Source organism: Chiloscyllium punctatum, chromosome 6 (genome assembly GCF_047496795.1).
Source record: "Chiloscyllium punctatum isolate Juve2018m chromosome 6, sChiPun1.3, whole genome shotgun sequence".
NCBI classification, from domain to species: Eukaryota; Metazoa; Chordata; class Chondrichthyes; order Orectolobiformes; family Hemiscylliidae; genus Chiloscyllium; species Chiloscyllium punctatum.
In genome coordinates, this window is record NC_092744.1 from 46,727,393 (window position 1) to 46,747,185 (window position 19,793).

General features: G+C 41.3%; 1 protein-coding gene across 2 annotated transcripts in view; it reads right to left on the reverse strand.

Moving 5' to 3' along the window:
• The window catches only part of pde6d (phosphodiesterase 6D, cGMP-specific, rod, delta), a 76,074-nt gene that overhangs the window by 14,399 nt on the left and 41,882 nt on the right, over positions 1-19,793 (reverse strand). For both annotated transcript variants that reach the window (XR_011960897.1, XM_072572564.1), the window contains exons 3-4: positions 16,846-16,971; positions 12,211-12,316 (exon numbers count right to left, since the gene is read on the reverse strand). Coding sequence is in view for 1 of the 2 variants with exons in the window: in XM_072572564.1 (XP_072428665.1) it covers positions 12,211-12,316; positions 16,846-16,971 (232 nt within the window). In the remaining variant the exon portion in view is untranslated. The remainder of the gene's footprint in view (positions 1-12,210; positions 12,317-16,845; positions 16,972-19,793) is intronic.

Here is a 19,793-nt window from a genome sequence, read left to right on the forward strand (position 1 = left end):
GCCAATTCACCAGACCTGCACATTTTTAGACTGTGGGAGGAAACCGGAGCACCCAGAGGAAACCCACGCAGACACAGTGAGAATGTGCAAATTCCACACAGTCGTCCAAGGCTGGAATTGAACCAGGCACCCTGGTGCTGTGAGGTAGCAGTGCTAACCACTGAGCCACCGTGCTGCCCTTACGTTGAGAGTTGGTGGCTTTATTTTTAAAAGTGCAGCAATGCTTTCCACAATCCTTGGTTTTAAAACAGTCCTTTCCCTATTTCAGTCATACAGTCATAGAGATGTACAGCACGGAAACAGACCCTTCGGTCTAATTCGTGCATGCCGACCAGATATCCCAGCCCAATCTAGGTCCATCTGCCAGCACCTGGCCCATATCCCTCCAAACTCTTCCTATTCATATACCCATCCAGATGCCTTTTAAATGTTGCAATTGTACGAGCCTCCACCACTTCCTCTGGCAGCTCATTCCAGACATTTACCACTCTCTGCGTGAAAAAGTTGTCCTTTAGGTCTCTTTTATATCTTTCCCCTCTCACCCTAAACCCTCTAGTTCTGGGCTCCCCCTCTCCAGGGAAAAGACTTTGTCTATTTATCCTATCCATGCCCCTCATGATTTTATAAACCTCTATAAGGTTTAATTTTATAAACCTCAGCCTCCGATGCTCCAGGGAAAACAGCCGCAGCCTATTCAACCTCTCCCTATAGCTCAAATCCTCCAACCCTGGCAACATCCTTGTAAATCTTTTCTGAACCCTTTCAAGTTTCACAACATCGTTCCAAAAGGAAGGAGACCAGAATTGCAGCCACAATTAAAATACAAAAAAAAAGAGATAATATTTAATTCCCCACAAGTGGAAACACTTCTTTGTGTTAGTCTTTCAGAAAAATGTAGTAATCTTAAAAAGGTCTAATCAAGTCATTTCTCAGCCAAATCTTTTCAAGAAGAGACAAGGGAAGAAATTTATTCTGTTCTAGCAAGGCCACATACACTGCCAATTTTCCTGCAGCAGGCTCTGCAAGTAGACAACAGCTGTCATTCAACAACAAAAAAAAGAAAAAACGTGATCGAGGTTATGATCTGAAGTTGCTGAACTGAATTGGCTGGATTGAAAGAAGGCAACAGGGATCTTGTCTACTGGCTAGAAGGGAAGGGCTGACTGGGATAAGCATTGACAGCAAGGCACCAGGTAGAATACAGTGATTCTGTATCCCTGAGCTTTTAACTATGCTGGATCCTTAAATCAGGCAGAGTGGCCTTCAATAAGAGCCTCACCCCACCAAGGCCTGCATATAGCCTGCATTATTTGTCCAGTTGAGGGTCTCAACTGGTAACAGGGAAATCAGGTCAACCATAGCCTTTCCTGCCATGGACTTAATTGATGTGGAGACTGAAAGGCAGTGGAGTTCCCATCCACTACCCTCCCAACCAATTGAATAGCTCCTGCCGCCAAATGTACCACAGGTGGGCATTAAATTCTATTCAATATTGAGTTTTGAAGGCAGTTAAATGGCTAATCCAAAGATGAGGGTGATGTTGCTGAGTTTCTATTCAGATATTACCAGTCCTGCTGGGATATCCAGCATTTTGCTCATATTTAATCCATCCGGTTGTTGGGGAGGGATGGGGAAAGCGGAAGTAGGACCTGTGATTCCTTGAAGTGGACGTAGAAATGAAAATACTTTATAACAAGACAGTTATGAAGGATGATGATAGAATATACTTGCTGAAGCAGCATGTTAAAACAATGTTAGCAATTTGTAGAAGAGAAATAAAAAATCTGTAAAGAGTTGCCAACAAAAAAGTTGTCTTCTGATTTTAAAAGAAATCTACTTCCATTTACTTGATAGGTATAAATCTTGCCATTTGCATTCATGGGAGGGAAATTTGCCATATCATTGATATTTTGTTTAAAAAGATTATCAAGTACATAAAGTGAAGCCAAGTATGTTAAGAAGTGGAACAAAATCCCTAATGTTATGTAGATTGGGACAAAAAAAGTACAGAATAAACTGCAACTCTGGCCTTAGAACAACAAGTATCACCTCAAAATGTATTGTTTCTGTATTGTTCCACAACATCTTGCTTCAAAGCAACACAAAATGAAATATATACCTACCTGCAATCAGATATATAGATGAGACAATGATGAATCAAGCAAAAATGTTGATATTTTCACTACTCATTAGTAATTGAAAAAATATGATGTACACATAGGAGCAGCAGATAACTGTAATTGATTACAATATTAGATTTGTAACCTTGGCTCTGGAACAAACCAGAGACCATATTTCAACCTGCCATTAAATACTCATTTCCAGGGTGTGTAATAACATCTCTGAACAGGTTGATTAGAAAAATAAGTTAAATAATCCTTTCATATTTCACAATGATAACAGAGTAAACACACCCCCTAAGTAGCAGCGACCACAATAAGCTTGAATGGTAGATGAATGAGTCGAAGATAAGTATTTTAAACCTAAATAAGGGCAATTGTACAGGCATGAAACCTGAGCTAGTTGAAGTGAACTGGGATAATTTGCTAGGGAATATGTAAATAGTGAAAAAAAAGGCAGACATTTAGGAGTATTATTTAGAATACTCAGAATAAGAGTATTCTTACAAAAAAAGTCTACATCTAAAATCATTAATGAATAATCAAATCTGAAGAAAAATTGTATACTTGAAAAGATGAGCAACAGGTCAGTTGATTGGTCAAATTATAAAGCACAGTAAAGAGTGACTAATTTATATTAAAAAAAATACTGATGCTGGAAATCAGGAAAAAAAAATCAGAAATTTTAGAGACACTCAGCAGGTCAGGCAGCAGAGTTAGTGTTTTGGGTCCAGTGGCCCTGTTGAGTCCTAATGACTAGTTTATTCCTCCTGATCAATCTTTTAGAGGAGGAGGTTAAGCAGGTTATGAATGTAGAAATAGATGGCAAATGTTAAAAAAGTAGAGGGCAATGGGTAGCATGGTGGCACAGTGGTTAGCACTATTGCCTCACAGTGCCAGGGACCCAAGTTCAATTCCAACCGTTGGTGACTTTCTGTGTGGAGTTTGCATGATCTCACTGTGCGTTTACGCTAGATACTCCGGTTTCCTCCTCCCATAATCCAAAGATATGCAGGTTAGGTGGATGGACCATGCTAAATTACTCCATAATATCTAGGTCTGTGTAGGCTAGGTGGATTAGCCATGCTTAATGCGGGGTTGCTGGAATAGGGTCTGGGTGGGATAGTCTTCGGAGGGTTGTTGCAGACTCAACAGACCAAGTGGGCTCTATCTGCACTGTAGAATTCCATGATTTAAAGTGAGTGTTGTCTCCTTAGGAGTGAGAATTAGGAGTTAACAGTAGGGAAACATAAGTAAATGATGGATGAAATGAACAAATATTTTTACTTCTATCCTCCCTACAGATAATATGAAAGCATCCCATTAATAACTATAAATCAGGAGGTGGAAATAGGGATACAAACGTAAAAGCTAGGAGCAAGACTTGGCGGTTTAGCTCCTCCAGTCTGTTCCGCCATTTGATATGACCACAGTTGATCTCAACTCTGCCTCAACCCCACTTTTCTGGCCATTTCCATAACCCATCAACCCTTTACTAATTAAAAATCTCTGTTCTGAGGAAGAGTCAGTCGACATGAAATGTTAACTCTGATTTCTTTCCACAGATGCTGCCAGACCTGCTGAGTTTTTCTGGCAATTTATGTTTTTGTTTTTGATTTACAGCATCTGCAGTTCTTTCAGTTTTAAAAATCTATCTCCCACTTAAATTTATTCAATGTCCCAACATCCATGGCACTCTGGGGCACTGAATTTTCCAGATTCAAGATCCTTTGAGGAGAAATTTCTCCTCAATTCTGTTTTAAATCTGCTATCCCTCCTCCTAAAACTAGGACTTCTTGTTCTAGATTGCTCCACATGAAGAAACATCCTTTCTACATCTGCTCTGTCAATCCCCTTTAGTATCATAAATAATTCACTAAGAACTCTTCTCATTCTTCTAAATTCCAGGGAGAAAACTTGATGAATTACAATCACTTTGGAAGCAGAACTGTGCAAACTGATACAGCTTTGGGCTGTCAAATCCCCACATCCCAATGGACTTCATCCTATTATCTTAAAAGGGGGGGGGGCTAATGAGGTGGATAATGTGTTAGTGTTAATTTTCCAGCATTCACGAGATTCTGGAAAGATTCCATCTGACTAGGAACTAGATATTACAACTCCTCCATTTAAGAAATGAGGCAAAAATCAAAAACCTATAGGTCAGTTTGCTTGATGTCTGTGATCACAAAGATTTTAAAATCTATTATAAAGGAGGTTATAGTGTACAGCTTAGGAAAACTTGGGGGGGAAATAAATTGAGAAGAGTCGACATGGATTTGTGAAAGGAAAATGTTTAACTAATTTATTAGAGTTCTTTGAAAGAATAATATGAATATACTGTTACTTGGAATTTCCAGAAGGCATTTGACAAGGTTCCTTATAAAAGGTTATTGAACAAAGTAGGAGGTAGTGTTGTGGAGGTAAAATATTAGCATGGACAGAAAATTGGCTGAATGGCTGGCAGAAAACAGACAGTATACATAAATGGATTTTTGTTTAAGATTGGTAGAATGTAATGAGTGGAGTCCTGCAGAGCTCTGTGCGCGCACCTTAATTTTTTCCACATTATAAGAATGGCATAGATGAAGGGAGTAAAGGCATGGTAGTCAACTCTGCAGGTGACACAAAGATAAGGCAGAGAAATTGTTATGAAAGGATACAAGGAGGATGTAGACACAGTTGACAGGTTGAATGAGTTGGGAAAAAATATCTGGCAGCTAGAGCAGATAATGTGGGAAAATGTTAGCGTGAGATAACAGCAAATTATTAAGGCTACTGGAATGCTAATAATGCTTTCATTTAATGTAACAGTACTCTTCACATCTATAGACATTGGCCTAGCCAAGGATACCATTACTACAACATTGGATGAAGCGGTTACACCTGATGACACAAGCAGCATCAACAACAGCAGCATATTAAAACTACTGTACCTATACCTCACAATTCACTTTACATTCAATGGACAAGTATACAGTCAAATCAACGACATACCAATGGGGTACCCAATATCAGGACTGTAATGCAACACTTTAGAATGGACAGCCCTCCCCACCATCCAACCCGGTACGTAGATGACACCTTTTGTCATCATTAAATGTACATAACTGGAAGAAACGCACCGCCACATCAGTAACATCTTCACAGGAATAAAGTTCATTGAAGAAGAGGAAAACAACAGCATGCTCCCCTTCCTGGACGAATTAGTGGAACACACACCTACCAGAGAACTCCAGACTAGTGTGTACAGGAGGAAGACCTATACTGATCAGATACTGAATTATAACAGCAACCACTCCAGCATCTACAAACGGAGCTGCGTTAGGACATTATTTAACCAGGCAAGAACACACTGCAGCAACTCAGAATTCCAGAAGGCAGAACAGGAACAACTATTTAAAGGAATTAAACAAAACAGGTACCCCAAGAGCACTATCCTCCAGTATTTAAAGGACAAGCCCAAAGAAAACATTATACGACCAGACACGATAGCGACCACAGCATATATCAAAGGCATACCCAACTACTCAGACCCTGGGAATCTTAGTGGCCTACAAACCAGTAAACACCTTGAACCAGCTCCTCACAAAGGTTAAAGATCCAACAGCCACATCCAACAAGACAAACGTTATTAACAAGATTCCCTGCAAAGACTTTGAAAAATACTATATAGGACAAACAGGAAGAAAACTGACCATTTGTATGCACAAACACCAGCTAGTCACTGCCAGGCACGACCAGTACTTTCTCATTTCTAGCAACACAGACAACAAAGGACACAAATTCAACTTGATAATTCCAATGCAGCCTTGGCTGGTCTCCTACATTCTAGCTTCTGTAAATTTGATGTCATCCAAACCTTTACAGCCCAAGTTTACTCACACAAAGTTCTGTTCACTGACCTACACTAGCTGTGGGTGAGTAACACCTCAATTATAAAATGTACATCTTTGTTTCAAATACCTTATGGCTTCACTCCTCATCTCCGTATTCTCCACTAGCCCACAAGTCTCAAATATTTGCACTGAATTAACTTTGCCACCTGGAGCACCCCTGATTTTAATTACCCCATTAAATGCTCACCTTGCCTTTATCTAGACCCTCAATTCTGCTCCAAATGATCTCTACTTCTCTTTCCTTATTTAAGGTACTCTTCAAAACCTACTTCAACAATCTAACTGAAGTGCCTTGGCCATTTTATTATGCAAAAGGTGCTATATAAATACATGGAAAAAGACATGATAAATCGATACTCAAATGAAAAATGAGCTAATTTTAATGTGCTGAGAAACAGAAGTGGGTAAATGCCTGAAGTGGAAAGAATTGCAGGGAGACAGTATAACTAAAAAGCCAACACACAGGCAAAAAAGACAATCGGCCTCTTTCTCTGCTGTATCATTTCATGAACAGCAGCTAATGAACTCAGTAAAAAAGACTGATTATAGTTACTTCAGAATAAAAAAAAGAAAAAAATTTACAGCCCAGTAACAGGCCCTTCGGCCGTCCAAGCCTGAGTCAATCCAAATAAACTGTCTAAACCTGTCGCCCAATTCCTAAGCATCTGTATCCCTCTGTTCCCCATCTACTCATGCATCTGTCCAGATGCATGTTAAATGGACCGACCCTGCCTGCCTCTACCACCTCTGCTGGCAACACGTTCCAGGCACCTCCCACCCTCTGTGTAAACTACTTGCCACATGTATCCCCCTTACCCTTAAACTTTTCACTTCTCACCTTGAAAGCGTGACCTCTCATTATTACATCCTTCACCCTGGGAAAAAGCTTATCTCTATCTACCCTATCTACACTCTTCATGATTTTGTAGACCTCAATTAGGTTCCCCCTCAATCTCCATTTATCTAACGAAAACAAACCTAACCTACTCAACCTCTCTTCATAAGTAGCACCTTCCATACCAGGCAAAATCCTCGTAAACCTTCTTTGCACCCTCTCCGAAGCGTCCACATCCTTTTGGTCATGATTAGATTAGATTCCCTACAATGTGGAAACAGGCCCTTCGGCCCAACAAGTCCACTCCAACCCGCCGAAGAATAACCCATCCAGTCCCATTTCCCTCTGACCAATGCACCTAACACTATGGGCAATTTAGCATAGCCAATTCACCTGATCTGCACATCTTTGGACTGTGGGTGGAAACCGGAGTATCTGGAGGAAACCCACGCAGACACGGGGAGAATGTGCAAACTCCACACAGACAGTCGCCAGAGGTTGGAATCGAAGCTGGGACCCTGGTGCTGTGAGGCAGCAGTGCTAACTACTGAGCCACCGTGCCGCCCAGAATGTGGCGACCAGAACAGTACACAGTATTGCAGCTGAACCAACGTTGTGTACAATTTTAACATGACCTGCCAGCTCTTATATTCAATATCCCGTCCGATGAAGGCAAGCATACCATATGCCTTCTTGACCACTCTATCCACCTGTGCAGCAACCTTCAGGGTACAATGGACCTGCACTCCCAGATCTCTCTGCTCATCAACTTTTCCCAAACTCTTCCGTTGACTGTATAATTCGCTCTAGAATTAGACTTCCCAAAATGCAGCTCCTCACACTTGTCTGGATTGAACCCCATCTGCCACTTCTCCGCCCAACTCTCCAGACTATCTATATTCTCCTGTACTCTTTGACAGTCCCCTATGCTTTCTGCCAGTCCACCAATCTTGGTATGATCAGCAAGTTTGCAGATGACACCAAGTTCATACCTGATCATACCTCTTCCAGATCATTTATGTATATCACAAACAACAGTGGCCCGAGCACTGATTCTTGTGGAACCCCACTGGTCACCTTTCTCCATTTCGAGAAACTCTCTTCAACTATTACGCTTTGTCTCCTGTTGCTCAACCAGTTCTTTATCCACCTAGCTAGAACACCCTGCACACCATGTGACTTCACTTTCTCTATTAGTTTACCATGGGGAACCTTGTCAAAACCTTACTAAAGTTCTTGTATATGACATCTACAGCCCTTCCTTCATCTATCAACTTTGTTACTTCCTCAAAGAACTATTAAGTTGGCAAGGCACAATCTCCCCTACACAAAACCATGTTGCCTATCACTGGTAAGCACATTCTTTTCTAAATATAAATAGATCCTATCCCTCAGTACGTTCTCTAGCAACTTTCCCACCACAGCGTCAGACTCACTGGTCTGTGGTTACCCGGAACATCCCTACTACCCTCCTTGTACAGGGGACAATATGAGCAACCCTCCAGTCCTCCGGCACTTCACCTGTGTTTAAGGATGCCACAAAGATATCTGTCAGGGCCCCAGCTATTTCCTCTCTCGCCTCCCTCAGCAACCTCTAGCCTACCCAAAACATCTTCCCTACTGATGTCAATGTGATCCAGACTACTCAAACTTCTATCCCTAATCTCAATATGCATCTTGTCCCTCTCCTCAGTGAACACTGATGCAAAGTAATCATTCAGAATCTCACCTATTCTCTCAGGTTCAACACAAAGCCTTCCTACATTATCCTTTAGTGGACCAATCCTTTCTCTAGTTATCTGCTTATTTCTTCTATAAGAATGAAAGGCTTTGGAATTCTCCTTAATTCTGCTCACTAAAGCTATTTCATGACCCCTTTTAGCCCGCTTGATTCCTTGTTTAAGACTGGCCCTACTCTTCCAATATTCCTCCAAGGCCCATTCTGTTCTTAGATGCCTGGATCTTATGTACACTTCCCTTTTCCTCTTGGCTAGTCGTATGATTTCTCCTGTCATCCGCGGTTCACGAATCTTGCCTTTCCTATCATTTGCCTTCAATGGGACATGCCTATCCTGCATCCTCTTTAACCTATCTTTGAAAGCCTCCCACATCTCAAATGTGGACTTCCCTTCAAATAGCTGTGCCCAATCCACATTTTCCAGCTCCTGTCTAGTTTTGATATAATTAGCCTTGGCCCAGTTTAGTACTCTTCCCTCAGGACCACTCTCAGCTTTGTCTCGAGTAGTCTAAAACTTATAGAATTGTAGTCAGTGTTCACAAAGAAATCCCCCATTGCAACTTCTACCACCTGGCCTGGCTCATTCCTCAACACCAAGTCCAATATGGCCCCTTTCCCTTTCCTTGTCAGACTATTGACATACTGCTCTAGAAAACTCTCCTGGACGCTTCTTACAAATTCTACCTTTTCCAGACCTCTGACGCTAAGTGTATCCGTCAATGTTGGGAAAATTAAAATCTCCCATCACTACTACCCTATTGCCTCTACATCTTTCCATAATCTGTTTACCTATTTATACTTCTGTTGTGGTTCTGTTCGCCGAGCTGGGAATTTGTGTTGCAGACGTTTCGTCCCCTGTCTAGGTGACATCCTCAGTGCTTGGGAGCCTCCTGTGAAGCGCTTCTGTGATCTTTCCTCTGGCATTTGTAGTGGTTTGTCTCTGTCGCTTCCGGTTGTCAGTTCCAGCTGTCCGTTGCAGTGGTCGGTATATTGGGTCCAGCTCGATGTGCTTATTGATTGAATCTGTGGATGAGTGCCATGCCTCTAGGAATTCCCTGGCTGTTCTCTATTTGGCTTGTCCTATAATAGTAGTGTTGTCTCAGTTGAACTCATGTTGCTTGTCTTCTGCGTGTGTGGCTACTAAGGATAGCTGGTCGTGTCATTTCGTGGCTAGTTGGTGTTCATGGATGCGGATCGTTAGCTGTCTTCCTGTTTGTCCTATGTAGTGTTTTATGCAGTCCTTGCATGGGATTTTGAACACTACATTGGTTGTAAAAAATCCCATGCAAGGACTGCACAAAACACTACATAGGACAAACAGGAAGACAGCTAACGATCCGCATCCATGAACACCAACTAGCCATGAAACGACACGACCAGCTTGTCATCTGCGTGTGTGGCTACTAAGGATAGCAACATGAGTTCGACTGGGACAACACTACCATTATAGGACAAGCCAAACAGAGAACAGCCAGGGAATTCCTAGAGGCATAGCACTCATCCACAGATTCAATCAATAAGCACATCGAGCTGGACCCAATATACTGACCACTGCAACGGACAGATGGAACTGACAACCGGAAACGGCAGAGACAAACCACTATAAATGCTGGAGGAAACAACACAGAAACGCTTCACAGGAGGCTCCCAAGCACTGAGGATGTCACCTAGACAGGGGACGAAACGTCTGCAACATAAATTCCCAGCTCGGCGAACAGAACCACAACAACGAGCACCCGAGCTACAAATCTTCTCACAAACTATTTATTCTTCTACCTCACGCTCACTGTTGGGAGGCCTGTAATACAGCCCCAACAATGTAACTGCACCCTTATTTCTCAGCTCCACCCACAATGTCTCACTACTCAAGCTCTCCATAGTGTCCTCCTTTAACACAGCTGTGATAGCATCCTGACCAGAAATGCAACTCTACCCCTCCCCACCCCCTTTTACTTCCCTCCATGTCCTGTCTGAAGCATCTATATCCTGGAACAATTAATTGCCAATCATGCCCTTCCTTCAACCAAGTCTCTGTGATTGTAATAACATCATACTCCCAGGCACCAATCCAAGCCCTAAATTCATCTGCCTTACCCACTATACTCCTTGCATTAAAGTAGATGCATTTCAGGCCACCAGTTCTTTTGCATTCATCTGCTCTCTGCTTACTCTTCCCCGTATTAATACTATCTTCATGATTCTTACAGTCTCCAGTTTCCACCTCGCCGTCTAGTTGTCTTCTCTTCTGGTTCCCTGTCCCCTGCCATGTTAGTTTAAAACCTCCCCAACACCAGTAGCAAAAACTCCCCCAAGAACATTAGCTCAGTCTGGTTCAGATGTAGACTGTCCATTTTGTAATTGTCCCACCTTCCCCAGAACCAGTCCAAATGTCCAACAAATCTGAACCCCTCTCTCCTAAACCATCCCTCAAGCTATGTGTTCATCCTGCCCATTTTTTTCATTTTTACGCTGGCCAGCACATGGCACTGGTAATAATCCTGAGATCACTACCTTTGAGGTCCTCCTTTTTAACTTCTCTCCTAGCGCCCTGAATTCTGCTTTCAGGACCTCATCTCATTTTTTTTTATTGGTGCCTAGATGCACCAAGACAACTGGCCGTTCACCCTCCCCTTTTAGAATGCTCTGCAGTCGATCAGTGACATCCCTGATCCAAGCAACTGGGAGGCAACATACCATCCGAGAGTCCCATTTTCGGCCACAGAACTGCCTATCTATTCCCCTTACAATAGAATCCACTATGCCTATGGCCCTACGCGTCCCTTTCCTGCCCTTCTGAACAGCACTGCCCACCACGGTGCCATGATCTTGGCAACTGTTGCCCTCCCCGACGAGCCATCTTTCCCCAACAGTATCCAAAACGGTATACCTTTTTTGGAGGGAGATGACCGCAGGGGACACCTGCACTGCCTTCCTACTCTTTTTCTGCCTTTTGGTCACCCATTCACTGTCTCCTTCAGCAATTTTAACCTGCAGTGTGACCAGTTCACTAAGCGTGCTATCCATGACCTCGTCAGCATCACGGATACTCCACAGTGAGTCCATCCACAGCTCCAGAGCCATCATGCGGTCAAACAAGAGCTGTAGCTGGACACAATTCTTGCAAGTGTAAGAGTCAGGAATGTCAGCCACTTTCCTGAGCTCCCACATCAAGTAAGAGGCACATGCCACAGGTCTGAGGTCCCCTGCCATTGTAAACTTAGCTTTATATCAACTAACTAAAACCAAACAATGTACTTTAGGAAAGAAAAAGAAAAGCAATAAAAATAAAAAACAGAACCCTGAGAAAATCTAAATCATAAAGTAGGTTTATACAAAGTGCTTTCAGAAAGGCAGCAATCTAATATAATTTACTTTGTGAACTAAGGGGATGCTTAGATGTGGCAAGTGAAAAGGACAGAGGTATATTAAGAATTTGGGAAAGAAATCAGTAATGTAAGAAAAAACAACTAAAAAGGGAAAAGAAATGACATGATAGCAGCTGCAATAATACAGTGTATGTTTTAGCATTGATAATCTAATTTTCAAAATCACCAATCCTTTTTTAAAAACAAATGCAATGATACACTTATGAAAGATATCACATCACAGGTCACTTACGTTAACACATTAGCTGGCATCATCTGTGATTCTGGTGCTGCTTCTATTAATGATTGCCAAGTGTTTGTAGAATTAGGAATGACAAAGCCAAATTCAAAAAACCATTCTGGAAAAAAAAATTAAAAAGTCAGTTTTCATAACGCTTAAACAAATCAAGAGTCATGTTACCGAAAACAGTCTCATGATTGCCAATTGCCTAGGATTGATTAACTACGTAAATTGGTTTTTATAAAACAATAAAATGCATTACAAACTATGAAGCAGACACTACAACAAACCTACTGATTTGTGTGTGCAGCTTGCAGATCCATAGCAGCCTAACAGCTGGTAGAGTTACAACATTGTATAGACATGGCACATATTTTCCTTAATGGAAAACTATGATCAAGGCAAGGTACATACAACAAGTACCATTTCTGATTAAATATTTGCAATTATTTAACTTTAATATATGTCTTCTTCAATTTTTCATGAGTCATATAGGATCTGAGGCATAATTCATGACGCTTGTTATGAAATTCTTGATGGACTTTCCCGTCTTTGACTTATCAAATGGAAGATCGCATACTGTCTCAAACAATGAAACAGTACAGTACCAGTCACTCACCACAGAAATGAGTCAACAGGGAAACAGTGGCAATAAAACTGACCCCTAGATTTTTCTTTAAACAAATCTAATATTTCTATCACTTTTCTCTTTTGGCAAGCTAGATGGCCTGCATCATTTGCTCCTCTGTGTTTTCTTTTACCTGTACCATGTCAAAGAACGTATTTCTCTTGGGTGCAATTACTAAAGCTTTCAAAATGCAGTTTGAGCAATGACATATTCTAACTTGTATAGTACTGTTTTAGCTGCATGAATTGGCATTCTGTTTGTTCTATTAATAGCAGCCTTACAATGACAGAGTATGATAAATCAAAGTTAAACTGAACTCGAATATTCCGGGATCTCTTTCAACTTAATCTAAAATTATTGCAGAACTAATCATAAAGGGTGTGCATTGCCCAACATTACACCTACATGCAAACTATAATTTAAAAACAGTAAATAACCAACAACTATTTATTTAGGTAAATAGTAAATTTACAAACTATCATGCCCCTAAACCTCTGGTCTATCTTGAAGCCAATTTCTTACTTATTCCCAGACTTTATCTCTAATTCTCAGTCATACTAAATTTAAGTAGCTGCTTTCGCACTCATTTATTTAATTTATTTACAAAATTAAATTACTTATTAACTATATTGCTTTTATTAAATGCTTTTCAAAATTTTAGATATGCCACCTAGAAAGGGTTTTTACAGTTTACGGAGGATATAATTCCCATAAATTTTTTTACGAAGCAGCATACTCCAAGAAGTACAAAATCAAAGTACAGCAAATGCTGGAGGTCTGAAATGTAAAAAAAAACTGGAAAGACGTAGGTGAGGCAGCATCTGTATACAGATAAAGACGGTTAATGTTTCAGATTCATGACCTTTCATTTGTTGAATCTGATGAAATATATATGCAAAATGACTAATGCTTGAAGATGTTCCTACATATTCATAAACTATTACTTGGGAGGGTATGACAATACTATATCAGAACTACTTCTGGTTGTTTAATATTTGTCTCAACAACAAACCTGAAATACAATTGTGAAAGGTTGGAAAATAATCCTTTCTGGAATAGGATAATGAACAGGATAGACTGAAACTAGTGAATCTACAATTCCATTCTCCAGAAGTATTTATCTGCCCAGCTTGATTTATGAAGAGGACATTCTTAGAAAAGTAATGTGGCCAGAGACATTAGTGATAAAATGTTTGTTCATGTATGTGAAATTGGTTGCTCAAAGAATTGGAATGTTATTGCAATTAGAATGTTGGAAAGTGGAAAAAATCATCAGAAGATCCAGGACGAAGAGATGTTCTTACACATATGTATGGAGAGAATACAAAATTTGTTAAAAGAACCAAAAGGAACATTCTTGAGTTAGCGATCTGTAGCAATGTGTGACACATTTCCTGAATAAGTTCAGTACTTACATTTGGAAAATTTGAAGTATTTATATATAAAACAGGGAAGTCTGTTAAATGTGACAAAGCATCTGGGTTTGCAGATTTTATAGCTAGAAAAAGCAAAGCATATTTCAAGTACACAAAGGTTCTGGAGAAGGTATAGAGGACATGAAGATATTTTTGGGCATTAATTACCAGTATAAGCTCAAGGATTTAGAGAAGTCCAGGTTTCCAGAGAAAATAATTGATGTCTTAAAAAAAGCTTTTTAAAAGATTAGTGCATCTAAGATGTTTAGGGAAAGGGTTAGGGTACAAGTTCAGAAGTACTTCTTCTCTCAGAAAGTCATCAGCATTTAACTTTTCCTGGAACATGACAACATGACGATGGGTCAATGATTTGTGTAGCTACAACCTTTTTGATTGGAGCAGTCTTAATGAGCCAAATGATTTTTCTCCATTTTTAGATGTTCTAATGCATAAGTATAGATCAAAGGGTCAGGAAAGACCATGGTAACAAACAGAGTTGACATGTTCTCCATCCACGAAAGTGCTATGAAATGAACCTCTGAAATAGTCTCTCCTAATCAAACTCCTACTGCCCAGCTTCACTTGCCCATTCTGGTTAGATTGAGTTTTTCAAAGAAGTAATGAAGAGGATTGATGAGGGCAGAGTGGTAGATGTGATCTATATGGACTTCAGTAAGGCACTCGACAAGGTTCCCCATGGGAGACTGGTTAGCAAGATTAAATCTCATGGAATACAGGGAGAACTAGTCATTTGGATACAGAACTGGCTCAAAGATAGAAGGTGGTGGTGGAGGGCTGTTTTTCAGACTGGAGGCCTGTGATCAGTGGAGTGCCACAAGGGTTGGTGCTGGGTCCACTACTTTTCATCATTTATATAAATGATTTGGATGTGAACATAAGGGGTGTAGTTAGTAAGTTTGCAGATGACACCAAAATTGGAGGTGTAGCAGACAGCGAAGAAGGTTACCTCAGATTACAACGGGATCTTGATCAGATGGGCCAATGGGCTGAGAAGTGGCAGGTGGTGTTTAATTTAGATAAATGTGAGGTGCTGCATTTTGAGAAAACAAATCATTCTTAGCAGAACTTAATGGTAAGGTCCTCGGGAGTGTTGCTGAACAAAGAGACTTTGGAGTTCAGGTTCATAGATCCTTGAAAGTGGAGTTGCAGGTAGATAGGATAGTGAAGGTGTTTGATATGCTTTCCTTTATTGGTCCACAGTATTGAGTACAGGAGTTGGAAAGTCATGTTGCAGCTGTACAGGACATTGGTAAGGCCACTGTTAGAATTTTGCGTGCAATTCTGGTCTCCTTTCTATCGGAAAGATGTGAAACTTGAAAGGGCTCAGAAAAGATTTACAAGGCTGTTACCAGAGTTGGAGGATTTGAGCTATAGGGAGAGATTGACTAGGCTAGGGCTGTTTTCCCCGGAGGCTGAGGGGTGACCTTATAGAGGTTTATAAAATCATGAGGGGCATGGATAGGATAAATAGACAAAGTCTTTTCCCTGGGGTGGGAGTGTCCAGAACTGGACAGCATAGGTTTAGGGTGAGAGGGGAAAGATATAAAAGAGAACTAAGGGGCAACGTTTTCATGCAGAGGGTGGTGCATGTATGGAATGAACTGCCAGATCAAGTGGTGGAGGCTGGTACAATTGCAACATTTAAAAGGCATCTGGATGGATATATGAATAGGAAGGGTTTGGAGGGATATGGGCCAGGTGCAAGCAGGTGGGATGAGATAGGGTTGGGATATCTGGTCAGCATGGATGAGTTGGACCAAAGGGTCTGTTTCCGTACTATATATCTCTATGACTCTCTAACTATGGGGAGCGGGTGAAGCTGAATTTTTGGAGGCACCTCCAGATTGGTAAGGTTTGTTTGCCTTAACTGGTAGTTTACCAAGGAGAACTCAGATTTCAAACAGTTATTGGTTGACTAACTAGGTATACATCAATTGACTATGTAGCAAATCGTAAATAGTCCTTATGGAATAGACTCCAATATCAAGGGTACATGAGACTTTTCAGCCTGCTCAGCAGCTCATCGAGAAGGAAAGCTTCAAAATTAAATCTATATCCTTTTCTGCTGTTACACCAGTATTAGCTCCTTCAATGACTGAATAGCAAAGGTTCAACATAAACCCCACCCACTTCGATATACTCACTCACCAGAGGTTCAGCAAGTCATCAAACAAAGCAGACATACTAAGCCCTGTGGTTAAGGGAAAGGAATGCTGGGGACTTGTTATTGCAGGCTTAAGATATAATCCTACACACCGAAGTCCTTGCTGAAGTAACTTTGGTATTTGAGGACAACAGAGTCAAGTGTCTTCAGGAAGTCAAAAAGCCAATGTCTCAAACCCATTCCTCTAACTCGGTCTTCATTTGGATTTGCAATTGGTTATACAAATCAAGACTTGGTCGAATATTACACTTGAGGTTACATCAACCTAGACAGTAAATCAAAACAGAAATTGCTGGATAAACTCAGCAGATCTAGTAGCATCTGTGGGGAGAAAGCAGATTAAACATTTTGAGCCTGGTGACTCATCATGAGAACGTTTAATATAATGGTACCGTGATACATTTAAATAAGATAATCACCTTCTAAGCACTGTCCTTTGAAGAAAACCTTTTGCTCTAGCCTGAATTTTTCCATCTGTTCAGATGAGGAAAAGTTTAGTTCTCGGGAAACAGCTTTGCATTTTAGGATCTTCTTAGGAACGCGAGCTGCAGAGAAATCAAGACAGAGATATTTCATAATTTTCCATTCTAAACTATTCAACAGCATGTCAAGTTCTATAAATATTATCATGAGGATCAAGAGGAGTCCAAAATCATCATTTTTGATGGAGACAGTAAGAAAGTAAAGTACAGAAAGTAATGCACAATGAAAACCCTAAAACAACTGGCCCAGATCTTCTGGTCAGCATCAATATTAAGTGCATTAACACTGACTGCAATGATTTCTGTGACCCATCTCTTGTGTGATTTTTTTCAGCTAAAAGTTCCAAAGCCAGCTCAAGTATTGAAGGGTCAACACAGCCATCCACAGAGATGATTGTAGGATGTAAGAAAAGATGGATAAAGCAAAGACAAGGCCTCTCTTTATGACATTAACTGCAATATTTAGGAAAATGTTTATTGGATTGATGAGTATGTAAGGTGGATGGAGCGGGTGATACGTTGGGTAAATTAGGTTGGGCAGGGAAACATCCAGAGCAAGATTGAGGTTGGGTCATGTCAGGGGTTGAAGAGGAGTCGTGTGTGTGTGTGTGTGTGTGTGTGTGTGTGTGTGTGTGTGTGTGTGTGTGTGTGTGTGTGTGTGTGTGTGTGTGTGTGGGGGGGGGGGGGGGGGGGGGGATTCTCAGTCCATTTATGCCTGCTAATCTCTAAATTATACTATTGTTTACCAGAATAACATTTCCAGGATAAGTATGCAGGGAAGTCCTAGGATGTAGTCAGAATATTTGACACAAAATTCAATAGTGGAGACTCTCAAGAAGGATCTCAGGAAATATAGAGGAGCCCACTGGAAGCTTACTGTTCCAGGGAATTACAGAACTTGTGTGTTCATCAGGATTTCTACAGGATCCTGACACACAGAGTCAAAGAGATGTATAGCATGGAAACAGACCCTTTGGTTCAACCCGTCAATGCTGACCAGATGTCCCAACCCAATCTAGTCCCATCTGCCAGCACCCGGCCCACATCTCTCCAAACCCTTCCTATTCATATATGCACCCAGATGCCTTTTAAATGTTGAATTGTACTAGCCTCCACCACTTCCTCTGGCAGCTCATTCAATACATGTACCACCCTCTACGTGAAAAAGTTGCTCCTTAGTTCTCTTTTATATCTTTCCCCTCTCATCCTATACCTATGGCCTCTAGTTCTGGACTCTTCCACCTCTGGGAAAAGACTTTGTCTATTTATCCTATCCATGCCCCTCATGATTTTATAAACCTCTACAAGGTCACCCCTCAGCCTCCAACGCTCCAGGGAAAACAGCCCCAGCCTATTCAACCTCGCCCTATAGCTCAAATCCACCAACCTTGGCAACATCCTTGTAAATCTTTTCTGAACCCTTTCAAGTTTCACAACATCTTTCTGATAGGAAGGAGACCAGAATTGCACACAATATTCCAACAGAGGCCTAACCAATGTCCTGTACATATGCAACATGACCTCCCAACTCCTGTACTCAAAACTCTGACCAATAAGGGAAAGCATACCAAACGCCTTCTTCACTCTCCTATCTACCTGCGACTCCACTTTCAAGGACCTATGAACCTGCACTCAAGGTCTCTTTGTTCAGCAACACTCCCGAGGACATTATCATTAAGTGTATAAGTCCTGCTAAGATTTGCTTTCCCAAAATGCAGCACCTCACATTTATCTAAATTAAACTCCATCTGCCACTTCTCAGCCCATTGGCCCATCTCATCAAGATCCTATTGTAATCTGAGGTAACCCTCTTTGCTGTCCACTACACCTCCAACTTTGGTGTTATCTGCAAATTTACTAACTGTACCTCTTATGCTACATCTGGCAACTTGCGTCCAATCTCTAACAATCTGGCTACTGTAAGATTTGGGCCATTAACTCAAATACATAAGCAGACTTGCAGTATATGTGGATGCATTAATAAGGTGCATCCATTAACAGTAATCCATTAATTATGTTGCAGGATTAGAAACCACAGATCTGGACTAATGATCTTCAAATAATAAGGTTGCGTTGTTTTAAATCTCCCTCTTGCAACTGGGACTTGGTGCACTATCCTGAGTGCTAAATGAAAGCAGTATGAGAATTTGTGAACTTTACAGGGTTCCTTCCTGTGTGGGCTGTACTTTTTGGTATCACCAAAAGATCACCCCCAGCATTGTTCACAACTAGTTAACATTTTTATAAGAACGAGAGTGTCACACCAAGAAACACAATCAGAAACACTGATTAATCAGAATTGTGAGGTGAAGGAACGACAATCCAGAAGGGGCCAAAGACCTACAAACACTGATTAGATTAGATTACTTACTCAAATGATTAGATTAGATTACTTACAGTGAGGAAACAGGCCCTTCGGCCCAACAAATCCACACCGACCCGCCAAAGCGCACCCCATCCAGACCAGTTCCCCTACATTTACCCCTGCACCTAACACTACAGGCAATTTAGAATGGGCAATTCACCTAACTTGCACATTTTTGAATTGTGGGAGGAAACCAGAGCACCCAGAGGAAACCCACGCAGTCACGGGGAGAATGTGCAAACTCCACACAGTCACCTGAGGCAGGAATTGAACCCAGGTCTCTGGTGCTGTGAGGCAGCAGTGCTAACCACTGTGCCACCATGCCGCCCAAAGAGTATCCAACTCAGACCCTCCCAAATCCTTGTAACCCTGCATTTTGCATAGGTAATCCACCTAGCCTGCAGACTATGGGCAATTCAGCATGGTCAATCCACCTAACCAGTACATCTTTGAACTGTGGGAGGAAACCCACACAGACACAGGGAGAACGTGCAAACTCCACACAGGCAGTCGCCCAAAG